The sequence below is a fragment of the Hydra viridissima genome, unplaced genomic scaffold (assembly GCF_058129835.1).
Source record: "Hydra viridissima isolate aposymbiotic clone 2 unplaced genomic scaffold, HvirCarnegie_v1 scaffold_4, whole genome shotgun sequence".
Lineage (NCBI taxonomy): Eukaryota > Metazoa > Cnidaria > Hydrozoa > Anthoathecata > Hydridae > Hydra > Hydra viridissima.
In genome coordinates, this window is record NW_028324303.1 from 6,374,487 (window position 1) to 6,402,128 (window position 27,642).

General features: G+C 30.5%; 2 protein-coding genes across 2 annotated transcripts; one reads left to right on the forward strand and one right to left on the reverse strand.

Moving 5' to 3' along the window:
* The first annotated feature begins 6,283 nt into the window (after nucleotides 1-6,283).
* Nucleotides 6,284-12,032, forward strand: LOC145183844 (uncharacterized). The gene is made up of 3 exons (XM_090083802.1): nucleotides 6,284-6,560; nucleotides 10,729-10,872; nucleotides 11,386-12,032. The coding sequence occupies exons 1-3, from the start codon at nucleotides 6,365-6,367 to the stop codon at nucleotides 11,643-11,645; spliced, it is 600 nt and encodes a 199-aa protein (XP_089939928.1). The 5' UTR covers nucleotides 6,284-6,364; the 3' UTR covers nucleotides 11,646-12,032.
* LOC145183842 (uncharacterized) lies at nucleotides 11,983-27,019 on the reverse strand. The gene is made up of 14 exons (XM_090083783.1): nucleotides 26,842-27,019; nucleotides 26,474-26,537; nucleotides 24,857-24,994; nucleotides 23,576-24,640; nucleotides 23,370-23,491; nucleotides 23,132-23,237; nucleotides 22,916-23,037; nucleotides 22,728-22,835; nucleotides 22,477-22,593; nucleotides 22,283-22,354; nucleotides 21,320-21,405; nucleotides 21,142-21,208; nucleotides 12,272-12,400; nucleotides 11,983-12,146 (listed from the first exon to the last, which is right to left on the reverse strand). Exons 1-14 carry the CDS (start codon nucleotides 26,896-26,898, stop codon nucleotides 12,066-12,068), a joined length of 2,334 nt encoding a protein of 777 aa, XP_089939909.1. The 5' UTR covers nucleotides 26,899-27,019; the 3' UTR covers nucleotides 11,983-12,065.
* Between the last annotated feature and the right edge of the window lie 623 nt (nucleotides 27,020-27,642).

Genomic DNA, 27,642 nt, shown 5'->3' on the forward strand with positions numbered 1-27,642 from the left:
CGATTTTATGGCAACGTCATTTCCTAAATTCGCATTAAAGTAAAACCTATCATTAGAAAAATAATGAATGAAAATGAGGAAAAACTGTTTGATCTGGTGGGACGTACTTGTAATTTGGGTAGCTTTTCTCTGTGAGTAAATTTGGGTAGCTTTGCTCTGCAAATCATATGCTCAGAGTGTTCAAATCTACATCTCTATAAAATGTACATCTCTATAAAATCTGCATCTCTATAAAATCTGCATCTCTATAAAATCTGCATCTCTATAAAATCTGCATCTCTATAAAATCTGCATCTCTATAAAATATAAAAATGAACTCCCTTGATTGGCGTAGGGAAGCCAATCAAATTGTGTAAGGTTTTTAATTGCTACAGCAATGGGACAGCAAAAACAGTGCAGATTATTTAAGTCAATTAGAGAGCTAAAACTCTTTGCTGAGTACATTCAGTGTGGTCTAGTATTAAAAACAATTTTATCAACTGATATGTAAATAATCCCCGAAATTCCTTCATTAGATATTTCTCTTGTGTAGAAGAACTATCAAGTGAAGGATATTTAAGGGCGGAGAATTGATTTAAACTGGTTTTAAACTGGTACTTAAATGATCAGATTAGTAAACGTTTCAAAACTACGTTTAAGACTTAAGATATTTTTTTATACTTTTTTATAATTTTAGATAAAATTATCTTGAGGCACAAAATTACGTAATTAAATATTCTTAAAATAAACTTTGTTATCAGTATTACATAATTAAAACCATAAGAAAAGGGTCCTCAACAATGGCAAGAGATTTCAAAAAAATATCCGAATACGATTAATGTTCTTTTCCAACAAAAAGATATATTTTGTTGATAACGAAGTTAATGCTCATCTGAAAAGAGATGACTAAAACCTCTATGGTTTGATGGAGCAAAGTCAATTTATGACTCAAAAAACATAATCACAAGTTTTTTTTATTCTTGTTAAAAAAAATCTAATAATTACAATACTAGAATTAGTGATGATTCCCAAACATAAACGAATACGAACTGCGTATATAAGTGTAATAATACGTATGATACGTAAAATTACAAATAGAGGACGTATTTTATAATACGTTTAATATAAAAATTGTGTTTATGTATGTATGTATGTATGTATGTATGTATGTATGTATGTATGTATGTATGTATGTATGTATGTATGTATGTATGTATGTATGTATGTATGTATGTATGTATGTATGTATGTATGTATGTATGTATGTATGTATGTATGTATGTATGTATGTATGTATGTATGTATGTATGTATGTATGTATGTATGTATGTATGTATGTATGTATGTATGTATGTATGTATGTATGTATGTATGTATGTATGTATGTATGTATGTATGTATGTATGTATGTGTGTATGTATGTATGTGTGTATGCATTACCAGCCTTGTAAATTGAAGAAAAAAGGCTCATAATAAATATTATAAGGATACCAGTCCAGTGTATTTAGATCATGATTGTTGTAAGAATAACCATCTTATCTTACATGAATAAAAAAAAATGCAATTATTCGAATATCAATGATATTTCACACCATTGATGTAAAAATAAAAAGAAAGTCAGTTTATATCATTAACATCATAAGTAATTCATTCATTCATCACGGTTTGTTCGTTATTTTTGATCAGAATCTACTGTATATAAGTCATTTATAACTTTACGTAATTCTATTTGAAACGTACGGATCGAGACTTGTATTGTAAAATACGTTCTCTATTCAAAATTTTACGTATGTACGTATTATAACGCTTAAATACGCAATTCATTCTTATAATTTTGTTTGGGCGTAAGTAATATGAAAAAAAAAAAAAAAAAAATACAAATACATACGTATTAAATACGTATAATTTTGTTTGGTTTACGATGATAATTTAATTTATGTAATAATAATAATAATTTATATAATAATAACTTCTGTAATAAATTCATGTAGTGAAATTAAGCATAACCTCAGTTCAAAAATTTTTTTAAAAATTACTCACCCTAACGGTGTAACGGTGTAGAGATTGCAAAACAAAAAAAAAAATACCGACAATGATTTTTAATGTCTCTAACCGACTGCAAGGGCTAACCCAACAACCCCCCCCCCCCCCCCGAAAATTCAACTACTCCACAGGCAGTTCTAGAGAAACAACTTATATAGCAACCAGCTAACTGAAAACTAACACAAAAAAAGGTGTTCGTGAGGAAATACACGGGTAGTTGGTAGTGCAAAGAGCAGTAAATCTAGCAATGAACAGGAGTGGGAAGGTGTAATTATAGCGTTACTTGTGAATAATTGTGTGCGTAAAAGATATGTCATTATAGCGTTACTTGTAAATAATTGTATGTGTGAAAAGATGTGTGAATGCCTTATAGCATTACTTGTAAATAATTGTATGTGTGAAAAGATATGTGTGAATACCTAGGGAATTAACTTGTATATAAATTGTGTTGAATTTTACAAGGATACATCGGCGTTTACGCACAACTAAAAAACGATCTTTTTTATGCGAAACTACAAGCTATTTCGGCGAAATGGCGACTAAACTTGATATAAAGTTAATTCCAGAGTTTAGTGGAAACGATCAACAGTCAGTTGCGGAGTGGCTGGAAAAGGTTGAATTGATATGTAAAGTAATTGGTGTAACCGATCTGGCACGTGTGGTTCCTCTCCGTCTCACTGATGGTGCATTCGTAGTGTATCAACAGTTAACTGATAAAGAAAATTTTAAGAGAATAAAGGAGGCTTTGCTTGAAGCTTTTGCCGTTGATGGATTCACAGCCTACGAGCAGTTTGTCACGAGAAAGCTGAAACATGGAGAAGCAGTTGATGTTTATTTGGCAGAACTACGAAGATTGTCTACCCTAATTGGTGGGCTACCAGACAAAGCGATCGCGTGTGCCTTTGTTGCTGGGCTCCCCGAGGAAGTTCGACGAATGCTGAGATCAAGTTCTCGTATGGACGATCTTACAACTGTTCAAATACTTGCGCGAGCAAGGACTCTGATGATCGAGGAACGGAACAACGGGATGGTGGAAAAATTTGCTGTAGCTGCAATGAAAAGTAGTGATCCGAGGTTGCTAGAAGATAAAACACAATCAGTGTGCTATGAGTGCAAACTTCCCAATCACTTTGCGAGAGATTGTCATTTAAGAAGACATAATTATCAAAACAAGTCAAGTAGAAGACGGGAGTCATTTTGATTACTCGATGCAGTAATCAAAGGACTAAACATGGGTCTCAATTGGAAGATGAATGTCTTGCATATTTGCACTGATTCGAAAGCAGTATTACATTGGGTCACCGATGCACTGACTGGAAAATCTAGATTGAAGACAAAGGCTTCAAACGAAATGCTGATTAGAAGACGGCTTCAGACCATTACGAATATTGTGGAGGAATACAAACTCAGAGTGGATATTAAACTAGTGCCCTCGGAGTCTAACTTAGCCGATGTACTTACTCGAGTGCCTGGAAGTTGGTTGAAAATGATCGATAAGCCCACTGAACTTGTTGCAGGTGGAACGATTAGTGCTTCTCTATCTCCCAAAGAAATAAACCATGTTCATAAGTCCACGGGACATTATGGTGTGAAGAGAACATTGTATTTTGTTCGTAGAATTGACCCATCAGTAAGCAGGGAAGAAGTCAGGCAAGTGGTTGAAAAATGTGTAGCCTGTCAATCAATTGATCCAAGTCCGATAAAGTGGCCGAAAGGGAAGATCGAAGTAAAAGGGACGTGGCAACGGCTTGGTATGGATATAACTCATTATGAGGGGCAACATTTTCTTACCCTGATTGACTGTGGGCCTTCACGATATGCAATATGGCGCCATCTTAAAGACCAAACTAGTGCATGTGTCATTCAGGAATTAAACGAAATCTTTCTTGAACGAGGCGGTCCAAACGAAATTCTGACGGATAATGATACAGCATTTCGAAGCACATTATTTTCGCAATTTATGAACAAATGGAACGTTAAACTTCGCTTCAGGTGCGCTTACGTTCCTTCAGGAAATGGAATTGCAGAACGGTGCCATCGAACAGTGAAAAGAACGGCGAAGAGAGTTCCGTGCAGCATACCCGAGGCAGTTTATTGGTATAACGTCAGCCCAAAAGACTGTTGTAAGTCATCTACAGCACCCGCAAATAAATTATACCATTACGAAATTAGAGTTAGAAGAATTGACGACGATAAAAACGCATATGAACCTCATGAGAAGATCACCAACAAGTTTAAACTCGGCGATGAAGTATGGGTAAAGCCCCCGGACAACCGATGTGACTCTCAATATAAAATTGGGAGAATTACAGGAATCATTTCGGAGCAAACGGTAGAAGTGGACAAAGTATCCCGGCACATACGCGACCTAAGACCCGTCAGAGTTGATAACAAGTCGAATGAGGATCTAGAAGATGATGAAGAACTGTGCGTTGTGTTACCTGAAGACGAGACAAACCAGACGCCAATGTTGCGAAGAAGCACCCGAAAAAGGATGGCACCTGAGCGATATAGTCCGTGAGGTGAAGTGGTCGTTATGACCAAGGGGGAGTGTAATTATAGCGTTACTTGTGAATAATTGTGTGCGTAAAAGATGTCATTATAGCGTTACTTGTGAATAGTTATGTGCGTAAAGGATATGTCATTATAGCGTTACTTGTAAATAATTGTATGTGTGAAAAGATGTGTGAATGCCTTATAGCATTACTTGTAAATAATTGTATGTGTGAAAAGATATGTGTGAATACCTAGGGAATTAACTTGTATATAAATTGTGTTGAATTTTACAAGGATACATCGGCGTTTACGCACAACTAAAAAACGATCTTTTTTATGCGAAACTACAGAAGGCTTTCACACTTGTCAGTTCATTATAAAAGAATGATGATCACTTATAATATAGTTTGTATGTATAGTAGGCAAGACGATTTTTAAGGCCGGAGGTTTCGAATAAAATAAAGCGATCCTACGTTCAGATTGCGAAATGAAAAGTTCAGACTGCGTTCAGATTGCGAAATGAAAAGTTCAGGCTGCGTTCAGTGTTCCACCCTAAGTCTGTTTTTAAACGAAGCCGAGCTTGGAGTGATGTTTCACCCCGAGTGCGGTTTTTCGTTGAAACTCGGGGTAGGTCATGTTTCACTTGGAGTGAGTGACTTTTTAATGCGAATTAATATTTAGAATTTCTTTTGTAGCGAGTTTTTAAATTAGTTTTACTCCTTCAAAATACAAATGCACAAGATATAATGATTTTAAAAATATTTCATGATTTAAAATATAGTTTATTATATTATAATTTTAGATATGATAAAAAAATAATCATTTGAATGTCTATGAATATGTCTAATTTGTAACTTATTAATCAGAAATAATTTCATTTAATTTATATTACGGATCAAACCGTAAAAAAAAAATTATTAAAAAAATTCAGCAATCCAAAAAGATAATTACTTTTAAAACTTTCAATATCCGCAAAAAATATTATTTTAAAAACTTTCAATATCCATACTTGGGGTATACGTGTCGAACTCGGGGTACCTACCCCGAGTTCGGCACCCCAAGCCAGTTTTGCGTAAAAACCAAACTCAGGGTGGAACAACAGATTGCGAAATGAAAATAATATGCACATTTCGAAACTATTGAAGGTATTACGAAGCGAAAGATTTCTAACAATACTTTTTTCACTTTTTTTTTTGCTGTTTCATTACAATTCATAATCTAATTATAATTTTTCATTGAAAAATTTTTTTTCGAAAAGGAATAAAGAAAATTAAAATATATTCATTTACTTTCATAAATATATAAAAGTAAATGAATGAAGTATAACAATTTTCCTTTTTAATTGTAAAATTGTATTAATTCTCATCATACGAAAATTAAGTTTCTCTTGCGTCATTCAAATAAAAATTGTTTGCGACAAATTACTGTACTTATTACAAATTATTTATATACAAATTATTATAATTAGTGCGCAAAAAAAAAGTTGAAGACACAATCTATTAATAACTTTTAATTTTTAAATTTAACATCGCGTTATCACAATATGCGATTGAACGATGAGCGACGACGAATAAGTGAATGCTATTACATACAATATTACTGTTTTTTTCTTTGATTTTCTAAAAATTAAATATTCGCATGACTAAGAACGCTGAATTTGAAACATCGGAATATAGACGTATATATTTAAGCAAATTAATGAATATTTTATGACATTAATATTTTAGTAAATTCTTCAACAAGTGGAAACATTTGTATAGGAAATTTTTTTAAGTTTCTTTTTTTTTATTTGTTTTGTTTTAAAGTTTTTTTATTCTTTATTTTTTGATTTAGATTTAAAAACGAAATGGGTTCAATACTAACCATAGTTATCCTTTTATTAACAACAACATGTATCGCTGTTGGTTTGGCGGGTTTAATTGTGGGGGGTGGTGGAAGGTCGTGGTTAAAAGCCCCTTTGCTTGATTATGGTCTATGGAGCTTCGATATACCAAATATCACAATCCGAAGGAATAATATATTACACTTCCAAGTCTCTGAAGGTAATTATACTTTTTATCTGAGGTTAAGAATTCTGTTTAAAAAAATAACATGTAAAACATCTCTTTTTCTTATTTCTCAAACGTTCTAATTTATGGTTCAACAAATTATCATATTTCTCCTCATACAATTATATTTCTCTAAATAAAATTATAAGTTGCGCACCAGTAATATTAAGGATAAAAACGCCACACAACAGCCGAATATTTAACGTCAGCTAATCTCGTAATAATCAGATAGTTTCGAAGATTACTCAGCTGGAAATTATGTTTTTAGATGGCAGCTCGTTGGATTTTTTTCTTACTAATACTCATAGGGGATTATCAAGTATATTTTCTTACTTTTTACACATCACGAAATCATTTCACAAATTAACAGATTGTTAAGCGATGATGGTCAGGCGTCAAAATATTGGCTACGCCTTGCAAATAATATAAAAACAAATCGAAAAATGTTATCGATGATCAGAGGCAAATCAAAAGATCTAAAACATAATAAAACATAACAGTAGTAAAATCGTATTCTTCGTGTATTAGTATTCAATTGGAATCATTTCTTAGATTCCTTAAAGTAGAAATAGGAAAAACGTAGTAAAATACCCCTTAAAAATCTTTTGACTTTTTAAGGGGTATTTGTTACTCACCTATAATACAAAAAGTTTAAAGGTCGACCCTGGTGTATGTTTATCCTGAAATTTTTATTTGTTCACTTTTCATTACTCCAAGCAAAGGCTACATCCAAACCTTTTCATTACTCTAAGCATAGGCTAAATCCAAACCTTTTCATTACTCCAAGCAAAAGCTAAATCTTAACCTTTTCATTACTCCAAGCAAAGGCTACATCCAAACCTTTTCATTACTCCAAGCAAAAGCTACATCCAAACCTTTGACTCTAACAAATCAGGAAATAATAACTTACTTGAGCTTAGGAAATAAAAATTTATAAACATAAGGTAGTAAATAATTTTCTTTCTAAAACAAAATACAGTTAAAGATTGTCTTTTAAACTACTTAGTATTTAATATTATCATTTCCTACTTTTGCAATGAAACAATCTACTTAATACTATGATCTCATTCCCATATATTGCATTTTGAAGAGTGCTTGATATTTACTTTTCATTGTCCTATGAGAAACAAGGATTAAAAAAATTGTCAGTATTAATCCAGCACCTTGTATTTTATACACAATATAATGTAGCTATCATATAATGAAAAAAAATAAGTTAATGGAATTCAAGGTATAAATTTCAAAAATATCTCTCTTATATTTGTATAGGTTTTATACTTGTATAGGTTTTATTTAGACCCACCACCAATTAAAACTTCAAGGTTGACTAAATACAAATAATTGATGAAAAACATTTGGATTTTGCAACTTTTCCTTGTACTTTCAAAACTTGTCTTGTTTTTTATTATTACATTTGCTAAAAAATTAAAATTTCACAAAACTTATTGTACTAATTGAAAAATAAGCAACTTAGATGTATGCATGAATACATGCATGCATGCATGTATGTATTTGCAACATATACCAAGTATATTACACAGAAAATGAATCATAAAAATTAGAAAAGATTAAGTAAAACATAAAATTCATTTTCAAGTAAAAACCAAAAACAAAAAGATAAACATAGCAACAAGACAGCTGATTTAACATATTTTCATGTAAAACTTTCAAACTAGAAAATGATTTTTGATAACTGACATTATACTTGACATGAAATTTAGATTTATAAAGATTTTGAAACAGCTACAAAATCTTTAAAAATCTAAATTTCATGTCAAATATAATGTCAGTTTGATCACATGGTTTCACCCGACAAAAAAAAAATCTTAGTTACGCTTATCGAATTTATTGCTCAAAGTGCCGTTAACGATGATCGCTCCTTTTAGTCGTGAAGGGGCGACGCCAGAAGTTTATAAAAAATGTCGGATTTTCTAATCGTACCACAAATCACTAGTTCTACAAGTGGAAAATAACAATTATCGAAGTGTATTAGACTGAACATTACTGAAAAATTTGTGCTTAGAGATCATTTTGTTTATTTTTAAAGATATTCTCCTTTTTCAGAAAAGACAAAATCCGTCATAATCCATAACGTCGTAAAAAATTAGCATTTTAATTTTTAACAACTTTTGCCTGGTTAACGTTCATTTTAGTGAATTGTTTTCCAAAAAAAGTTATGCTCAAAAGAAATGTTTAGTAGTGCAACTGAACACTGATATAAAAGCCAGACATGCCTTAAATCACCCAAGAGTACCTCGACACTCATTTTTCGTAGGAATTTTTGTCAAAATTGTTTATGGTGCAAAATGAATTATGCACCATTTACAGTTTTGAACTTCGATCATAATAAGTTCTGAGTTGATAGGTACTAGTTTTAATTTTATATGATGCTTTTAAACAAAAACTTTTTAATTTTATTTTTGTAAACAAAAATTTGGGTCGAGAGAAGTTTTAGATTGAGTTTCAGTTAAAGTTTCAGTTAAAGTAGAGCAAATAAAATCATAAGTTTAAAAATCAACATTCCGCCAGTAACATTAAATTTTCTTGTAAAGTAAAATTCTAAATATGAAACTTATTGAAATAACTTGTGTTGATTTCAGCGAAAATTGTGAAAGGATTGATCTTTTTTGTGTAGCTTTATTGATACGTATGACGAATAGCCATTTTGTAGATGGATTTTCAGATAAACAATCATGTTTATTATAAGGAGGTTAACTTAATTTTATGGATTTTTTAAGATTTTAAAATTTAACATAAATTTAATATGATTTTAGTATTTTAAATTACAATTTAGCAATTAAATCTTGCGAATTTGAACAAAAAGTTAATTTTTTAAACCAAAAATGACCAGTTTTGAACCTTCAAAAGATCATTTGCCACATGCGCTGCTTTTATTCTTTAATCAAAAGAAATCTGTTGCTGAAAGTCATCATTTGCTTGCAAAAACTTATGAAGACCATGCACCATCTGTTAAAACATGTGAATACTAGTTTAGACGATTTAAAAGTGGTGATTTTGATCTAAATGACAAGGAGCGCCCCAATGATATATAATATATACTAGATGTCTAACTTCGATCCGAAAAGTGAAGCCGTGGAAGCCATTTCTATTTCGGGCAAAAACATGTATTTTTAACTTTTATTTCGCACGTCGGATATAGATTTTGCCCTTATTACAAATGGCGGATTCAATTTATAAACAAAAAAACCGGCTTCACTTTTCCTCCATTAAAATCCCGCAAGTTAGACATCTAGTATACATAATATATCGTTGGAGCGCCCTGGTCAGCCAAAAAGGTTTGAAGATCTGGAATTGCAAGAATTATTGGATGAAGATTCAGCTCAAACTCTAAAACAATTGTCCAACGCGTTAGGAGTCAATGAAGCTGCAATTAGTAAGCGTTTACAATTGATGGAAAAGATCTAAAAAGAAAGTAAATGGATGCCATATGCAATCAAAGAAAGAGATTTAGAAAGAAGATTGGTAATGAGTGAAAACCTTCTCCAAAGGTATAAAAGAAAATCATTTTTGCATCGAATTGTTACAGGTGATGAAAAATGGATCTATTTGGACAATCCTATGCGAGAAAATATGTGGTAGACATACACTACTTACAACTATTAATCGGTTTGAATGAAGCTCTTAAAGAAAAACGACCAGATTACGCCAAAAGACACGATAAAGCAATTTTTCAGCACGAATAGATTGTCCATATGTTGCAAAATGCGTAAAAGAAGCGATTAAAGAATTAGGGTGGGAAGTTTTACCCCACCCGCCATATTCACCAGACATTGCTCCATCAAATTATCATTTGTTCAGGTCAATGCAGCATTCTCTTGGATAGCAGCATTATAATTGGTTTGAAAAGTCAAAAAGTGGCTTGATATCTGGATAGCTCAGAAAATAACCAGATAACAAAATAACCAGAAGATAACCAGAAAAACGATGGAAATTATTTTGATTAAATAAATTTTTTTATTATTTAGAAACAAGTATATTTTTTATAATAAAAAACCCTCAAAATTAAGTTAACCTCCTAATAAATTAACGTTCGCGAGCGTTTCCAGATCATTTATGTTTATACGCTTAACGCGTTTATGTTAACAATATTACTTAAACGATTTTAAGAATTATTCGTTAATTTAAAATTCCTTTTGCTTAGATGTGGTATTGGTCCTAATTATTATTGGAGCTGCATTCGCATTTATGGCTTTTTTGTGTGCGCTAACAATGTTCTGTTGTCAGAAAAATATATCTCGATGGAGGCTGGGCAGCATAACTCTTATCATACTTACTTTTATTGCAGGTGAGTTTAACGTGTTGGTTTTATCGGAGCCTTTATGAATTTTGATACTATCTGCTACTCGAGTTTGAGTATACTAATCGAGTTTGAGTATACTAATCGAGTTGACTTGTAGAGATCATAACAAACTCGAGTTTGAATTTGAAAAAACCGATATAGGTCCTATAGGTCATACAAATTATAAGTAACAAAAGCGAACTTGTTCAAAACTCTTACTTCATTTAGAATATATTTACTTGTTAACTTTAAATAGTTTTGCTAAACTTAAAGAGGAATAAAGCAAATTGAAGTATCCACTAAAACCATTTTTTAAACTATTTTTAAGTAACTATTTTGCAAACTTTATGTAGTCGGTATTATTTAAAATCAAATAACTTAAAAAGTTTAACATTTTAAAACACGCACAGTCACTACTAAACCTAATTTTCAAAAAGAATTTGTAGACAAATAAAGATATAAAACGTTAAAAAGTACTGGTAATGAATTGGAATTTAAATTAATTATATTTTGTTATAGGAGGCTGCGGATTGGCTGCGGTTATTTTCGCTGAAATTGCATTTCGATCGTCATGGAGTAATGCTGAATATAAAAGAGGATATGCGGCCATTTGTGCGTGGATCGGAGCGTGTGCGTGTTTTATCTCTCTGATACTTTCTTGTATAAATCTTTGCTCAAATTCATCCATAACGCACACTTCTTTTGCTAGTTCACAGAAAAATGGATATGCATACACAAATGAAAAAGTGTTGCAAATGGATAACTTAGGTTATCGATAGATAATCGCATAGATCAAAAGATAACTCCTTGATGTCTAATTAATTGATGATTTAAAACGACATTTTCTCAGGAGTTAGGATGGTTTTTACATCGTGTCGAAAAGATTCGAAGAACACAAGTAGTTAGAAATTTTTTTCGCATATTTTTGTTAAATGTTATTTTTATTGATATAATGACAGCGATATTTTTTAAAAAAATAATCATTTCTCGCGGAAGAACGCAGGTCTATAGTTTAAAGTATAAACTTGCGTTTAAGTCTTTATTAAAAATTGTTGCCTAATTAAAAAAGTTGTCGAAAATCTCAAATTAAAGCACAAAAATAAAAAAGACAAAAAATGTAAATTTTTTTTTATAAGTTAAAAAAAAAAGTTTTTTCGTTATAAACTTAGAATAGTTTTCTATTCGTTTACACTTTAGAATTAGAACTTAAGACTGAACCCCATTCCTTTTGCAGCGGAACCTTTTGTAGCTGAATTCATTTGAAAACCGCTGTCTTCTCCCTGAAAGAAATTCGACTTTTAAAGATAAGTAAAAGCATCGAATATTTGCTTCAATAATTCAAATCTATTTTAACATTATTCAAGCAAGTATAAAAATTATTAAAAACTATATTTGATATACGCACAAGTTTTTCATTGAACTGGCCACCTTCGGGGGGCTTAGGGCTAGCATTCTTCTTCACAGCTTTATGACCTAGTTCACTTTTAGCTGGCCATGTTGGAAACATAGAAGGATCGACAGGAAGCGGCGATTCCTAAAAAAGTTTTCCAAAATATTTTCGAGTCTAACTCAAAGACAGATTTGTACATTTTAGTAATATCGAGTCCCGTGTCCGTATCGGTTCCGCTAGATTTAGTTACGTTGGCGACAGTTTAAGGATGTGTAAGAGATAGAGTTGAGTTAGTTAAAGATACAAGAAAATAAACAGGTCTTTTGTATCAGGAAACAAAAGCAAAGGTAAAAATAATGCTAAACTTTTATAGTTTAAAATTATTTGTTGTTGATAAAATAGAAAGAAATGCATAGAATTCACAGAGTAGACCGTCACACTAAAATATCCACAAAAACGGCTGTCATATGTTAGCAATAAAAACACGTAGCGTGTTAGGAAAGAAGCTATTTTTGTGCTTTTCTTTTATAAAAGTTACGAGAAAAACTTAAATGTCTTCTAGAAGTATTAGAAAATAGAAACTTGCCGAACATATGAACAACTAAAAACATAGGCCTACGAAATTAGTAGTTCAAATCCTAGAGGATGCTAGGACTAAATATCCCAGAGTAAAATATTCCCCGTACCAGCGATAAAAACCTCCAAAAAATCAAAGGAACCTCACGAGGGTTTTGATCGCAAAAACGTTTCATCTCAAAAATTACTTTATTTCAAAATTGAATCGATGTTTCTCATCATCAAAATAATGAGGAAACTGATATAAAACCTCTTTTTCAATAAAATAATGTACAGACTCACACATGCTCAATGGAAGAAAGAAGAAACTTATAGACAAATTTAAAAAATCTTAAAAAAAGATTAGTAGCTTCTTATTTGAACTTCAAAGGTAGTGCGACTATCAGTGCAAATGTTTGAAAAATTGGTTTCTATCAAAGTTCCAAAAAAAAATTTGATAAATTCTGAGAACCAGATGATTGCATACTTAAAAAAGGTAATATAAAGAATTATACCCCAGGGTTGATCACAACTACTAAAGGGTAAAAATATATTCCTTTACTTACATAATTCACACAAGCCAAACAAACAACCTATGCAATCTAAAAATTATGTAGTAATTATCAGCCGGTATGTGGTGATAAATAATTACAACCGCTAAAACTGGGTATACTTTTCTACTTTAGGGGGAAGGATATGAGATATACACTTAGGATATTTTAAATACTTGATAGAAGCTGACAATTAAAAGCATTTAAAAGCAAGACAATTCACTAAAAATCCAAGCAAAAGAACATTTTGTAGGACATACTTGTTGAAATCAATTTCTGTAGGAATGTTTAAATAATAATACTTCATGGTTGTATTTAGAAGCAGGGCATAAGTAGGAAAGAACTGATAAAAAAAAAATAAGTCAAGCAAAACATTAACAGATTACCTCGGTAGCATTACTGTCTAAGTGTTTGTTTTTTAAAAAGTGTATTATTTGTACAAAAGCGAAGTTAGATTTTTAGATAGTTAGATAGTTAGAAGTTAGATCAGTCAGTTAGATTTACATCATAAAAATGGAGGCATAAAAGAGGATATACAAATAGAAGCATGAAAGAGGATAAGCAAACGGAGGAATGAAAGAGGATATGTAATTGGAGGCATGAATGAGGAAATGCCAATGACTTTGAGTGCCTGATTTAGGTTTTAATGTGGCATTTTGTGTTAGGTTTTAATCTGGCATTTTGTGTTAGGTTTTAATGTGGAATTAAAAGTTGGCCAATAACTACTACTAATCAAAATTCTAACATTAAATCTGGAAAATTCTTTTACGCTTCGCTATTGATACAGCGCCCCAAAGTTTTAGAAATAGCTGCTGCATCCAAAAACAGCTTAAATGTATGTTAAACTTATATATATTAATTAAAAATAAATTCTTTTAAATGGATATGATCTAACTTTAACTTTGATTTAGCTTAATTTTAATTGAGCATTTTCCTCTATTACGATTGCAGATTTTAGCTTTAGTTGTGTATCAACCTAAAGGTAAAATTTCTAAAATACTTCATATATGGGACGGATGGGCAAAAAGGATAGGCCAGGCATAAAGAATACTTAGTCTAGTTCACCACAGAATCGGTTGGCCTGAGAGTGCATAAACAACGGTGCCGATTGATATTCAAGTGTACACGTTTTCGGAAGTGATTTTGCTTCGAAATTAGTCATAAAACCACCGTAAGTACCATGTGTTAGTTTTATTGTGTTAATATTCGTCTTTCAATATTATTAGTAAAATTTGATGTTATCAGACGTGCAACAAATATAATATATCTTATGCTTTATAAACCGTACTTATTTAATTTCAAGGTTATTTCAAAACGTGCCCGACAGGCATATTGGAACCAGGTAAAAAGGGTAGTGTCCATTTTCCCTCCTTATTTAATAGTTACATATTTACACGGTGTGTTATCATACATTGTATCTATTGCAGATGGTGTATAAACGTAAGAGCACTCGAGCTAGTTGAATCAACATCTATATCTCGTGTCAAAGGTTCAATCGAGAAGCTGTTATTAGATTTTATAGTTTATCGAAAGAAGTTATAGAAAAACACAATATTTCAGTAGATATGATCTTTAACATGGAAACTGGAGTAAGGACTTCATTAACAAAACCAGCTAAAGTATTGTCGACGTATTGTGTGGAAAAAAGCAAGTTGGAATTGTTTCAAGTAATGAAAAAGGAGTCCTGACGACTGTAGTTTGTTGTTGCTGTACCTCGGAAATATTTATCCCGCCGTTTTTCATTTTTAAGAGAGAGAGTCTTAATCCAAAGCTCTTAGACGGTGGTGCTCCTGGTGCAGAAACTACGACCACCGTCAGTGGTTGGATTAATTCTACCAAGTTTTTAGATTGCAAATGTTTGTGCAAAAAGGCGCTCCACTAAAGAACATAAAGCACTTTTAATACTAGGCAATCATGAATCGCACAAAAGTTACGAAGCACTTGATTTTGCAACGAAAAACAATGTTATATTGTTGTCAATACCGTCCCACACGTCACACAAATTGCAACCGTTAGATGTTATAGTTTACGGGCCAATAAAAAAATACTTTGAGATCGAAGTTAATACTCTCCAAAAACAACATCCAGGCAGAATTATCAATCAGTATGACATTGCAAAACTTTTTACGGGCGTGTATCTGAAAGGAGCTACACTAGCAAACGTAATCAGCGGATTCCGTGCAAGCGGCATATATTCGTTCAATAGTCACATTTTGGAGATGAACACTTTGCACCGCCTGAGGTTTATCAAGGAAGTACTACAAACATTGTACCCAGAAACTTAAGTCAGTAGCACTAGAAAAGAAGAGAAAAATCAAACAGTGGCTGAGCCAAATATATTGACATTAGCCAATCGGGTCCATCAAATATTAGAATTAGAAAAACACGTGCCACAAAAGGCCCATTTACAAACAAAGACTTCTTTTGCACTGTCTGCAACGAAAAGTACAAATACCCTCCAATCGAGGATTGGATTTAGTGTGACATTTGCAGAAAGTGGACCCATGAAACTTGCTCTTCATATTCTAGCCGAGGATCATATTTTTGCGACGATTGCTTTGATTAAATATCATTATTCGTTTTGCTCGATTCACGTATTCATTTACCCGCCATATGTGGGCAAAACGGATAATCACATCTTGAAAAAGTTGTTTTATTTGAGAAAACTACTAGCTTTTTTTGTCTCATGAAGTGTTAATTAAAGTAACAATTAAAATAAATAATTTGCGTATTTTAAAAAATTTATTCCTATTTCTCATAAACTTGTTTTGTTGAAATATTCATTCATATACGATATAAACGAAACTTTGAGCACGCAGATATTTACACCAAAAAAAATGCTACTATCAAGAATTTTTACACCTTGAATGAAAAAAATTTTCATGCCCAACCTAAACTCACTAAATCTATGAAGTCCTCTTAAACCAAGATTGTCAGAAAATTGGAAGGACTTATTCTAATTTTCCGTTGAAAGAAAACTGAAGTGTACCCTTCCTAATAGTAGTTGTATTAAAGTCTGTTGGGAAGTCGGAAAAATGACCTCTTACAAATGATCTCTGCAATAGGAAAACTACACCAGAATAAAAAACGTTTCACATTGCCTTGTGAAACGTTTGAGACGCATGAAAACACAATACATAACTCTGCAAAGCTATTTTTTATTTTTCTGGAAATAAGCAGAGTGTAAAACTACAGGTTTTTACACACTTCCATTAGATCTTTGATCTAATAATACAAAACAATCCCGATATGATATTTAGAATTTCTGAATGAATTAGAATCGAGTAGCTGAATTCTTTGAACTTATCGTTTGACTAGTTGAATTGTTATCAGTATCTTTTTTACTCAGTTTGGGATACCCCAACAACAAAGTTATAACTTCAGTATTTAATTCCACAGATTTCACCTTCAGCGAATAAATTTGGACGTCACACCCCACTCAACAAAATGAATGTCAATCTAATAGACCACATCAAGTCCCTCAACCCACCAAAAAAACATTATCGAAGAGAACATGCTCCCATTTCATCAAAATTATCCATTAAAAACATGCATATGATTTCAGTTTAGAGTTCCCAGAAATTTCAGTGCGTTATAAATACTATAGGTAAGAATAAATTGAATGTTAGTTTGATTTAATTAGGTAAAGAAAAGTGCAAGGGGTGTTTATTTTATGATGAACATAAGCATGTATAGAGTGATGAAAATTTGGATCATGCTATATGCAATAAATGGAAGACACAATGAATCTGCAAGAATTAATAGATTATAAATCTTACTGTGAACTTGGTGTTAATGAGCCAATAATCTGCTTATCTGTTGACATGCAAAAGATCATTAACCCCAACTTTCAGGTTTAAAACTATTTTTTACTAAGCATTTGATTTTATTTCATAAAAGTTTGCCCCACCTGTAGGGTAGAAAAACAGATATTAACCTTTTGATATAATATGGAATTAAGGAATTGCCGGAAAGAGCAGAGGATATTGCCAGCACATATGCTAAAATTTTGAGAGATAAAAAATTGAGAAATTATGTGGGCTGATAATTGTTCTGCCTAAAACAAAGATTGGGTGCTTTACAGAATGCTCTGCTATGAAACAAACAAATGAACCAGAATGTGACATTCATGTCTGCGGATTCCTATCACCACCAAATTGAAAAATGTATGAAAAAAAGAGAAGAAAAACGTTTACAATTTTTTTACAACTTTCATCTTATAATTTCTGCAAAGGGTAGAGCTATAACCAGGGTTGTTTTGATTTAAATCGATTTAAATCATGATTTAAATCAGACAAATAAAAATCACAATTTAAAGTAAGTTTTTTGATTTTAATTGTTTTTAATTATTATTTATTGATTAATCAAATTAAAGTAAATTGCACTAGCTAAATATAACTACTGCATAAACTAATATTAGTTATAATAGTCAGATAATGCATTATAAAATATATGGTAGTCATACAAATCATTAAATTTTTAAATTTATTCTAAGATTTTTATCCATATGAGTAAATTTTTTTTTCTTGTTTTAACTTATTTACTGATTACATTAAGTTCTGTTTTTGTTACTATTTAAGTAATAAATATAAATATATTCCTTTTATATAAGAGTATATTCAAATTTTTATAAATTACAGTATTCATTTATAATTGCTTGTTATTTTTTAGTTGAAAATAAAAATAATATAACTAGATATAAAAATGTCTGGTGCCGGTAGAAGAAGAGATGCAGTTTGGACATGGTTTGAAGAAATACCTGAAAAGGGTAATAAAGCTAAATGCAAAAGCTGCGGTGTTCAAATGCAAGGTTTGGTTGCTCGAATGAGAAGCCACATAAGTGCTGGTAAATGTGATTTTCTGAAAGATGTTCAAGATGACGAAAACATTATTATTTGTCAAGACACCTTAATAAATATCAACCAGACAACTGAAGAACCACAAACTAGTCAATGTTCTATTAAGAAAACTGAACCTAGTCAATCTGCTGTAGATAAAACAAGTTTTTTGTGTTCAAATGATAAGGCAGTGACGAGACCAAGCAGTGGCAAGACAGTGACAACTAAATTGGATTCATACCTTATTAAAACTACTAAACCTGAAAAAGAAGCTATTGATGAGCAGATGATTTATGCTACTAACTCGCCTTTCAGAAAGGTTGACCATCCAGAGTTTATCAAAATGATCCATTTTTTACGCCCAGGATATAACCCTCCTAATAGAATCGATATTGGTGGAAAACTACTAGATACTGTTCACAAGAAGTTTAACTAGCTGTTTAGGTTTTCTACATGATCAGTCTGTAACTATGAGTATTGATGGGTGGAGCAATGTTCATAATGAACCAATAGTTTGTGCAACAGTAACAACAATGAATTCAGATATCTATATTGCAGATACAATTGATACCTCTGGCTATTCACATACTTTTGAATATTTGGTTGATGTTGCTGTTAAATCTATCAACAAATGCAAAAAACAATTTGGTTGTAAAGTTCGCAGTGTAGTAACTGATAACGCAGCAAATGTGTCTAAAATGAGACAGCAATTGGAAACTGGAGATGATGTTAATGTTATTACACACGGATGTTCAGCTCATATTCTCAACCTATTGGCACAAGACTTGGTAATTCCAAAACATCAAGGAGCAGATTGTTCAAGTTATTAAATATTTTAGAAACAACCATTTTGCTGCTGCTACATTCAAAGCAAAAGAGGGGCTCCAACTTATAATGCTCCAAGATGTCAGATGGAACACATTGGCTGATTGTCTTGAATCCTATCTAAAACACTGGCTGATTCTGTTAACAATTTGTGAAGAAAACAGAACAAAAATTGATAAGAATATTACAAATATTGTAAATAACCTTGGTGTAAAGCAAAGTGCAGAAGAACTGTTACAAATCCTTAAACTAATTGGTGTTGTATTAGAACTGATGCAGCAGGACAGTAGTACTATTGGTGACAGTGTAGTGATATGGAAAAATCTTCGGAGGGAATTAAGTCCTAAGCTTAGCCAAGATGCTAAGAAGAATTTATCCAAAAGAATACAACAGGCAATGACCCCAGCTCATTTTTTGGCTAATATTCTTAATCCTAAATACAGAGGTAAAGAATTAACTGATAAAGAAGTAGAGATTGGAATGGACTTTGCAGCTTCAAAGAATCCAGATTTTCTTCCACTTTTGGTTAACTTTAAAGCAGAAGCAGCACCATTTCAAAAGTTTATGTTCCATGATAACATTGCTCGAACTATTAAGCCATGTGATTGGTGGAAATCTCATAACGATTGTGTGAATCAGGAACTACTGAAAGTTGTTGAACAGTTACTTACTGCTGTTGCTTCATCTGCAGGAGTTGAAAGAATATTTTCATCATTTGGTCTTGTGCATTCAAACATTAGAAATAGACTCAGAATTAAGAAAGCAGGCAAATTGGTTTTCCTATTCAAACTATTTAATCAAAAAGCATTAGAACCAATGAATTTAATTGATTGAATCTTTGAAAATTTGTAAATAATCAACATTAAAAAAGATTTTTCAATATTTTAAATTAATTTAGTTATAATTTCATTATATTTTTAAAAACTATGTAACTAAAAGTTTATTTCTTCAAAATGTAATTTAAATCAAAAAAATCCGATTAAATCAAAAAAAATCTGATTTAAATAAAAAAAAATCAATTTTTTTGATTTTTTTTTTTTAAAAAAAATTGTGATTTTTATCAACCCTGGCTATAACAAAGATTCAAAGTCATTTTTTACAGTGGGAAAATGGAGTTAGTTCTATTGATGCATATTAACCAATTCACACTTTGCAAGAACCTCTATGCAAATGATAGCCCATATGATCCTATTTCATGGTCATTGCATAAAACATTTTTATCCTTTTATCTTCAAAATCAGGTAATGACATGGGGATGGTTACAGTGAATTGAAGTTGGAGAATGTTGGGGTTTAAGTTTGGGAGGCAAGTTGAAGTTTTTCCAGTTTTTCTTGAAAATCCTGAAATGTCACTTGCTTCCTTTTGCCATTGAACAGCGGATTTAACTGTTTTGAAACATCCCTATTCTCAGATAGGCATTGAATGGATTTTGATATTTTTACTTTTCTTGAGTCTAAAGAAATTCAGCTCCTTCTCATTTTACAAGACACAACAGGAGCAACTCTACTTTTTGATCAAGTAAATAAGCGTATTTACTACATGGAATGGTGTTACTGAAAATTGTTTGAGCATGACATTCATGCAAAAAGAAAAATTCATAAGAGCAGAAAACTGAATGGAAGAAAAAATCTTTTTTTTCACCAGATAAGAAGCATGGATTTTCATAGAAATGAAAATTTAAAAAAGTTATGAAACTGATAAAACACCTTTATAAAAAAAAGTACCCAACTGGATGAAATATCAAGTTTTATAACAACCAAAAAGGTTTTTTAAAATTGACTTCCTTGAAATAACTGATAAACTGGAAACTTTGAAGTAAACCTCTCATTCTTTTCAAGCAAATAAAAGGAATGTTTTGAACAACTTCTTTATAGTGATAACACAACAAAAATTAACTACTTCAAAGAAAGCTATTCAAATATAAGTGAATTGGTTTCACTAAAGATCCATGGTGTAGTTAATTATTTAGAAGAATTTTTGGTATAAACTTTACATAAATTTCATGGCAAGAGACTTAACAAAAAACTTAAGAAACACAAAAATTTAAGGAAAATCATGGAGATAATAGCTCTACAATTCTGTTTATAAACCTTTTAACTAATGTAAGGAAACTTACTTTAAAATAGAGATGACTCATGGCTTCATCTGCTGTAATTCTTCGATTTGGGTCATATGTTAATAATCTAAATATAAATTTTGGATTGAATACAACCATTTAGCAAATTAAAATTAAGCCATTTTTTTAACTTGAGAAAATAAATTGAGTAATTTCAAAAAACTAAATCAACAAAAACCTGTTCATCAGATCAAAACCAACATCTGTAAGAGTAGCACCAAATCTTTGGCGTAATATATTGTATGGATGATGGGCAATATTCATCTAGAATTCATTTTTTTTTTTTTTTTCAATATTTGCTCAAACTTATTTTTTAGATTTTAATAGAATTAAAAAAAATCTTTTAAAATAAAATTTCAATTTAAAAACATTCAGTTCAATAAAAATAAAGAAATCTTCTACTATACATTATTTTTTGTGGCTTTACAATAATAATTTTAAAAAATCTTCTAATCTCTTCTTTCTTTAAAGCATAATAGGAAATATCCACTAAAAGTTCATTTGTAACTTTTCACAATTTTAAAATGTTGAACTTTTCACAATGTTGAACTTGTATTTTTGAGTAAATCTTTAATTTTATCAATTTTTAAAAGTAATTTCTTTTGTAAATAAACATGGTTTCTTGAATTGCTGTTACTTAAGACTGATACAAAAAATTAAATGCTGATATTATTTTTGTTATTTTTATCAACATTAATATTACTGTTTTTATCTTTTAGAGCTCATATTAGGATCATATTACATATAGATCATATTAGAATCAAATGATAACACAACATAAAAAATCTTGAAATTCACTCAAAACTGTCAAATTTTCTGCATCTATACACATTTTTTGAAATTTTGTTTTTTCTTTAAAAAATTTTTAACAATGTTTTTCAAATACAACAAATACAAACAAATCTTAAGTATAACTAGGTTATCTTAGGATACTCCTTGATATGACCTGCATATGATATGATTATGAACTGTAAAACAAAATATGACCTGGCTAATAAAATATGACCAGCTACAAAAACTACTAAAATGTCATAAAACTGCTTGCAATTGTTCCAAACAGTTTTATATGGGAGCTTTTTAAAAGGTGCTTAAATTCCAATTATTTCAATACCTTAATACAATTTCAGATAAATAAACTTGCCTTTTGTACTTGTGGCATTTCAGAATATGCAGGTGGTCCTGGCCAAATTTTATCATTTGGTGTGCCCAACTCCTAAAAATTATCAGGTTGTTTTAAAAGTATTAGGTCATTAGAACTTGCAAAAGAAAAACTACTTTTACTCAATCATAACAATTTAACAAGATGAGATAACAAAAATCAATAAGAATTTGAACCTTAAATATGCGACTAATTTGATCCATCTCAGATTTGCCTGGAAATAAAGCTTTCATTGAAAGCAACTCTGCAAACACACAACCACAACTCCACAAATCAATTGCTGTGCTGTACTCCTGGTAAATCAATAATAGAAAAAAATATGAACTTTAAAAACTGCTAAAAAAATTAAAACATAAATCTTTCTTTAAGGATTAAGAAGATGCCTTAAATATCAAAATATATTTTCAAAGATTAAAACAATAATTACTTTGGTTCCAAGGAGAAGTTCAGGTGCTCTGTACCATAATGTGACAACAATTGAGGTATACTTTTTAAGAGGAGATCCATATTCACGAGCAAGCCCAAAATCCCCTATCTAAAATTAGTTTTATCATACATTTCAATCCAATAATCATACTGTTGACACATAACAGCCAAGATGTTGTTAAATCATACTTTTAATATCCCTTTGTGACTGAGCAACAGGTTTGACGTTTTGATATCACGATGAAGTATCCAATTATCATGCATGTGACGCACACCACGCAATAGTTGAAGCATTAATGTCTTCACTTCACCTAACAAAGCAATAAACTGTTTCAAGCTGAGCAAAAGAGAATAAATAATACAATTAATGAGTAAAGAAGAAGTTTCAATGTTAAAAGTACTGACCAACAAGAAAAGGTTGTGTCATGGTCTCCATAAGTGACTTAAGATCATGTTCCACATAATCCATAACTATATAAATTTTGTCAGTATTGTTCCCCACAACAATCTCCTAAAACATTACATTTCTCAACATTCCATAGAACAATCTCTTAAAAAATAAATACACTCCTTAAATATAACACTAAAAGTAACTAGGCAAACCAAGAATGGAATCAAGAACAACTACAAAGTAAAGACGTACTCTGACTGTTACAATGTTAGGATGCTGTGCCTTTAACAAACAGTTAATTTCCCGCAGTGATGTAATTGGGAACCCCTCTCGCTCTCTTTCCATTTTTAACCGTTTAAGTGCAACAACCTCATCTGCAAGAAAAGGGGCAAAGTAAAATCTTTTCTTTACTAAAAATATTTTGCTAAAGTTTTTAAATATATTTATAAATAAATAACCTGTTCTTCTGTCTCTAGCTCTGTAGACAACACCATAAGTCCCCTCTTCAATTCTATTTAACCAAGTGAACTCTTCTACACTTCTACACCCTTCAATAGCTGGCAAATATGCCCGTTTGCGCTGAGGAGTTGGTGATCGTTTTGGGGTAGGAGATCGACTTATTGATGGTGGTGGAGATTCGCTACCTGATCTCTCAACTGACTGGTTAGGAGATTGGCTAGGTGATCGAGAATGAACTGGAGTGGGAGACTTTGAAGGGCTCCTTGAAACAGAACCCAATGAAGAGTCAGAAGTTATTGGTTCAATGTCTCTGTCTTTTCTTACAAAAGCATCATCCATACTTGGAGACTTCTCTAACTTCACAGCTTCCTGTGGTTGGATTTCTTCAGGTGATGCAATTTTTTTTTTGTTTTTTTTTCGTTTTTGAGACTTTTCTTCACTCTTTTTATTTTTCTTTTCTTTCTTACGCACTTCACTTTTAACTTTCTTGAACAAATCTATATGATCTGTATCTTTTTGCTTAACATTATTTATAAATGGTTGTTTAGTTACTTCTCTTTCTTCTTTTTCGTATTTATTTGAACTGATTTTATTTTCACGCTCCATGTTAGATTCTCTGCTTTTATTTCTACGTTGTATATCACTACCCAGTTTCTTCATTATGTGCTTGCGCAAGTCATTTGGATCATCACTACTGCGCTTTTCACTTTGCTTGCTACGATCACTTAATTCTGAATCCGATCGATTTCTACGCTCATCTGATACATCATATGGTCGTTTCCTACTAGCTTCTTCATGCAAACTAGAAATTTTATTAGGACGATGTTCTTCAGTATTGTGAGTTTTTTCTTTAGGAAGACTTTCTTTAAGAGGGCTAACACTGTTAACTTTGCTTCGAAGTGTATTTATCTCAAGATCACTCAGATGATCAGACTCATCTGAAAGAACCAACTTTTTGTGGCTCAAAATAGTTTGTCTTTTTTGATGAAAATCTTCAGAAGTAACTGAAGGCTTTTTTTCTTCAACTTTAACAACATCAACCATCTGCAGAGATTTTGATTCACCTACAATAAACAAGCCAAGTATTTTTAAATAAATATTTTCAAACACTTATATTCAAATAAAGAATTTCAAATAAAAAAATTCAAATAAAGAATTTCACTTATTCAAATAAATTTGTACAACATTTTTTTAGCTTCAGTGATAAAAATATGATTTTCATTACCCAATCTATGCACTGATAAGGAATCTAATTACATAAGTAAAAGCAAACTCCTAACTTGCAAAAATATCCTCTGGACTGCTCATGATAGGGTTGATAATAACTTCAATTTCACTTGGTTCTGGGCTAGAGACAATTTCACCTTCTTCTGCTAAATCCCCTTTAAAGGGTCGCTGTATTGTGGACTTTAAATGACCTTAAAATTATTGAAAAAATTTACATAAAATTATTTTTTTAAATTGAACTTTGCAATCTATGTAATCTAATATTTACTAAAAATGAAAACATGTTTAAAAAGCATTTTACATAAACATCCAGTAAATTTGATACAGGGATTTACTAACAGAACAAAGATTATAACATTATTTAGTTGATGGCGAGCTGACAATAATCATGAAATGATTTGAGCTTGATTTCAGATTATTTCAATTATTAGAAGAAAGTTAAGATTTGTTATTTAAAGTTACTGAGTTTAACACAATGTTTAAAAATTGAACTCTGGAAAATAATAGTTTATTTGGTATGCCTTTCAATATTGGATTTATGAACATAAGTGCAAATTATACAATTTTGAATTACATAAATATAATTTATATAACTCAAAATTGTAGATTAGTAAGGAATTCTCTAACTTAAAAGCCTTGGGCATTTTCATAGGCTCAAAAATTGTCATTCCAAAATATATTAATTATAAAAATTGCTAAATTATTTTAAGTAAATATTCTATATTTTCTTAAACATTGTTAGTTTTTTATGATAGGTTAAAAAATTGTCAGTACCCTTTATTATACTGTTTTCAATATTCACATCTTTTTTTATACTAACTTTTAATCGGTTTGAAATTTCCTTTGAGAAGATATCATGTTTCACAGGCTATATTAGGAACTGAGTCCTAATACCCACTTAACTCATTAAGCAATTACAAAGATTTTTAATGATTTTGGTAAGTTTGATTAAGAATATTTTAAAGAAATCACCACTTAAGGATTCTTTGCTGCTGTCATTTTTGATAAAAACTAATGAATAGAAATAATTGTTAAGAAATCAAACAGGACACAAAAGATTTAATACTCTAAGTGTTCAGAAAAATGTTTGAGAGTCTTTTAGTACTTGAATTTTTTAGTAACTTGAATCTAGTGCTTGAATCAGATGCTTGAGAGTCTTCTAGTAACTTGAATCTAGTATTTGAATCAGATGCTTGAGTCTTCTAGTAACTATTTTGGTAAAAATATTGAAAAAATAAGTGACTTTAATCTTTTTTTTTTTTTAAACTTTTTTTTATTACTGGTAGTTTTACAATCTGCAAATCTTTGATTAATTTTTAAACAATTGCATTGCATCACACAATTACATCAAATTATTTTAAACCAATTGCATTGCATCAAACAATTACATCAAATTATTTTTTGTTACTTTTCTGTGTTTAGGTTTTCAATATTGGTTACTTTAATTTCTGATTCAATAAAACTATTTTGAGGATTATCAAACCATATAAAGTAAAACTTGTATTTACTAAAGTAAAGATAACTAAAAAAATAAAATACTAACAAGATTGTTTTTTTTTTTTTTTTTTTGAGTTTAACAATGTGTGAATTTATGTTCAAAACAATGATGATTAACAATTACTTGCAAAATAAATTGTAACTTTTTCTGAAAGTCACTAATTAAGGCTTACCAGTATGCTTTGTTCTTTTAGGTGGGCTTGGAGAAGAGTCTCCTTCAAGAAAAGGAATTTTATTCTAAACAAAAGGGAAAAAGACTATTTTAATTTTCATAATTTCAACTTTAAAATCTTTGATAATCTAATAATTATATTACATTAAACATCTTTTAAACTTGTTATTTGTTAGCTGAAAAAAAGGAAAACAGCCCAGGACAAACATCTATGTTTCAAAGTCTATACCAGTTCTGTATAAATATTAACTAATTTTTTACTATTCTCATAATAAAATTTTTTATAAGCTTATAATAAAATTTTTTCATTTAAACATCACAAAATAATTATTCATGACAAAATATTTTCAAAAGAAACAGAAAAGCAACCTTTTTAACATTATCTTGAACAATTATAACTGATCTTTGGTCCATAATTTTTACCATCAACACATAACCCAACCATTTATGAGCATGATTGATTTTAGTTTTTAGAGAAAAACAGCATGTTAAATATCAGTTAAAATTTTTGTTCTAAATACAAAAAGTATAAATACTTTTTTTGCTCTATTTTACAAATTTATATTTAAATATGTATCAATATTAAAGAGTGGATCATCATTAAACAGTGTTTTATAATTAAAAGGAGTATTATTATAAATATTTATATAAATATAAAATATAAATAATTTTTAATTAATATTTCTTAAAATATTCTTTTGCAGACAACTTCACTAAAAAGAATTTAAAAAATTATAAATTAAAGGAAGATCTCTAGTAAGAATGTCTCTTATAAAGTTCTTAGTACTAGAAAACATGAAGAAAACTCTTATTAAAAATATACAGTTTTCAGAAATATATTTCAAAATTAGTCATTGCTACAAAAAAGTTGATTATTATAAGTTTTATTGTATATTTACTGTCTTGAGACTTGGAAATTTACATCAAATTAGCAGAAAATCCACAAATTAAAACTTTTTTGTAATACTCACTCTATATCTAAAGGAAGATCTTATCATATCACCAAAAAATAGTAAAAAACCTTTTTAATCCTAAATTTACAACAAAGTTCTATTTATATTGTGTCTAAAGCAAGTTTGCAAATAAATACAATGTAGAATTAATATGAAGTCATCAGGGAAACAACTTTTTCTGCTTAGGAAGAAAATAACAAATAAATTCAAGATTCTT

Bases quoted from the DNA above. Each gene is read 5' to 3' on its own strand.
- LOC145183844 (XM_090083802.1), top strand. From the start codon at position 6,365: ATGGGTTCAATACTAACCATAGTTATCCTTTTATTAACAACAACATGT. The intron at 6,561-10,728 runs GTAATTATACTT...CCTTTTGCTTAG, and splicing joins ACACTTCCAAGTCTCTGAAG to ATGTGGTATTGGTCCTAATT. The intron at 10,873-11,385 runs GTGAGTTTAACG...ATTTTGTTATAG, and splicing joins CATACTTACTTTTATTGCAG to GAGGCTGCGGATTGGCTGCG.
- LOC145183842 (XM_090083783.1), bottom strand. From the start codon at position 26,898: ATGGTAAAAATTATGGACCAAAGATCAGTTATAATTGTTCAAGATAAT. The intron at 24,995-26,473 runs GTAAGCCTTAAT...AATAATTTTAAG, and splicing joins TAAAAGAACAAAGCATACTG to GTCATTTAAAGTCCACAATA. The intron at 23,038-23,131 runs GTCAGTACTTTT...TTGCTTTGTTAG, and splicing joins GACACAACCTTTTCTTGTTG to GTGAAGTGAAGACATTAATG.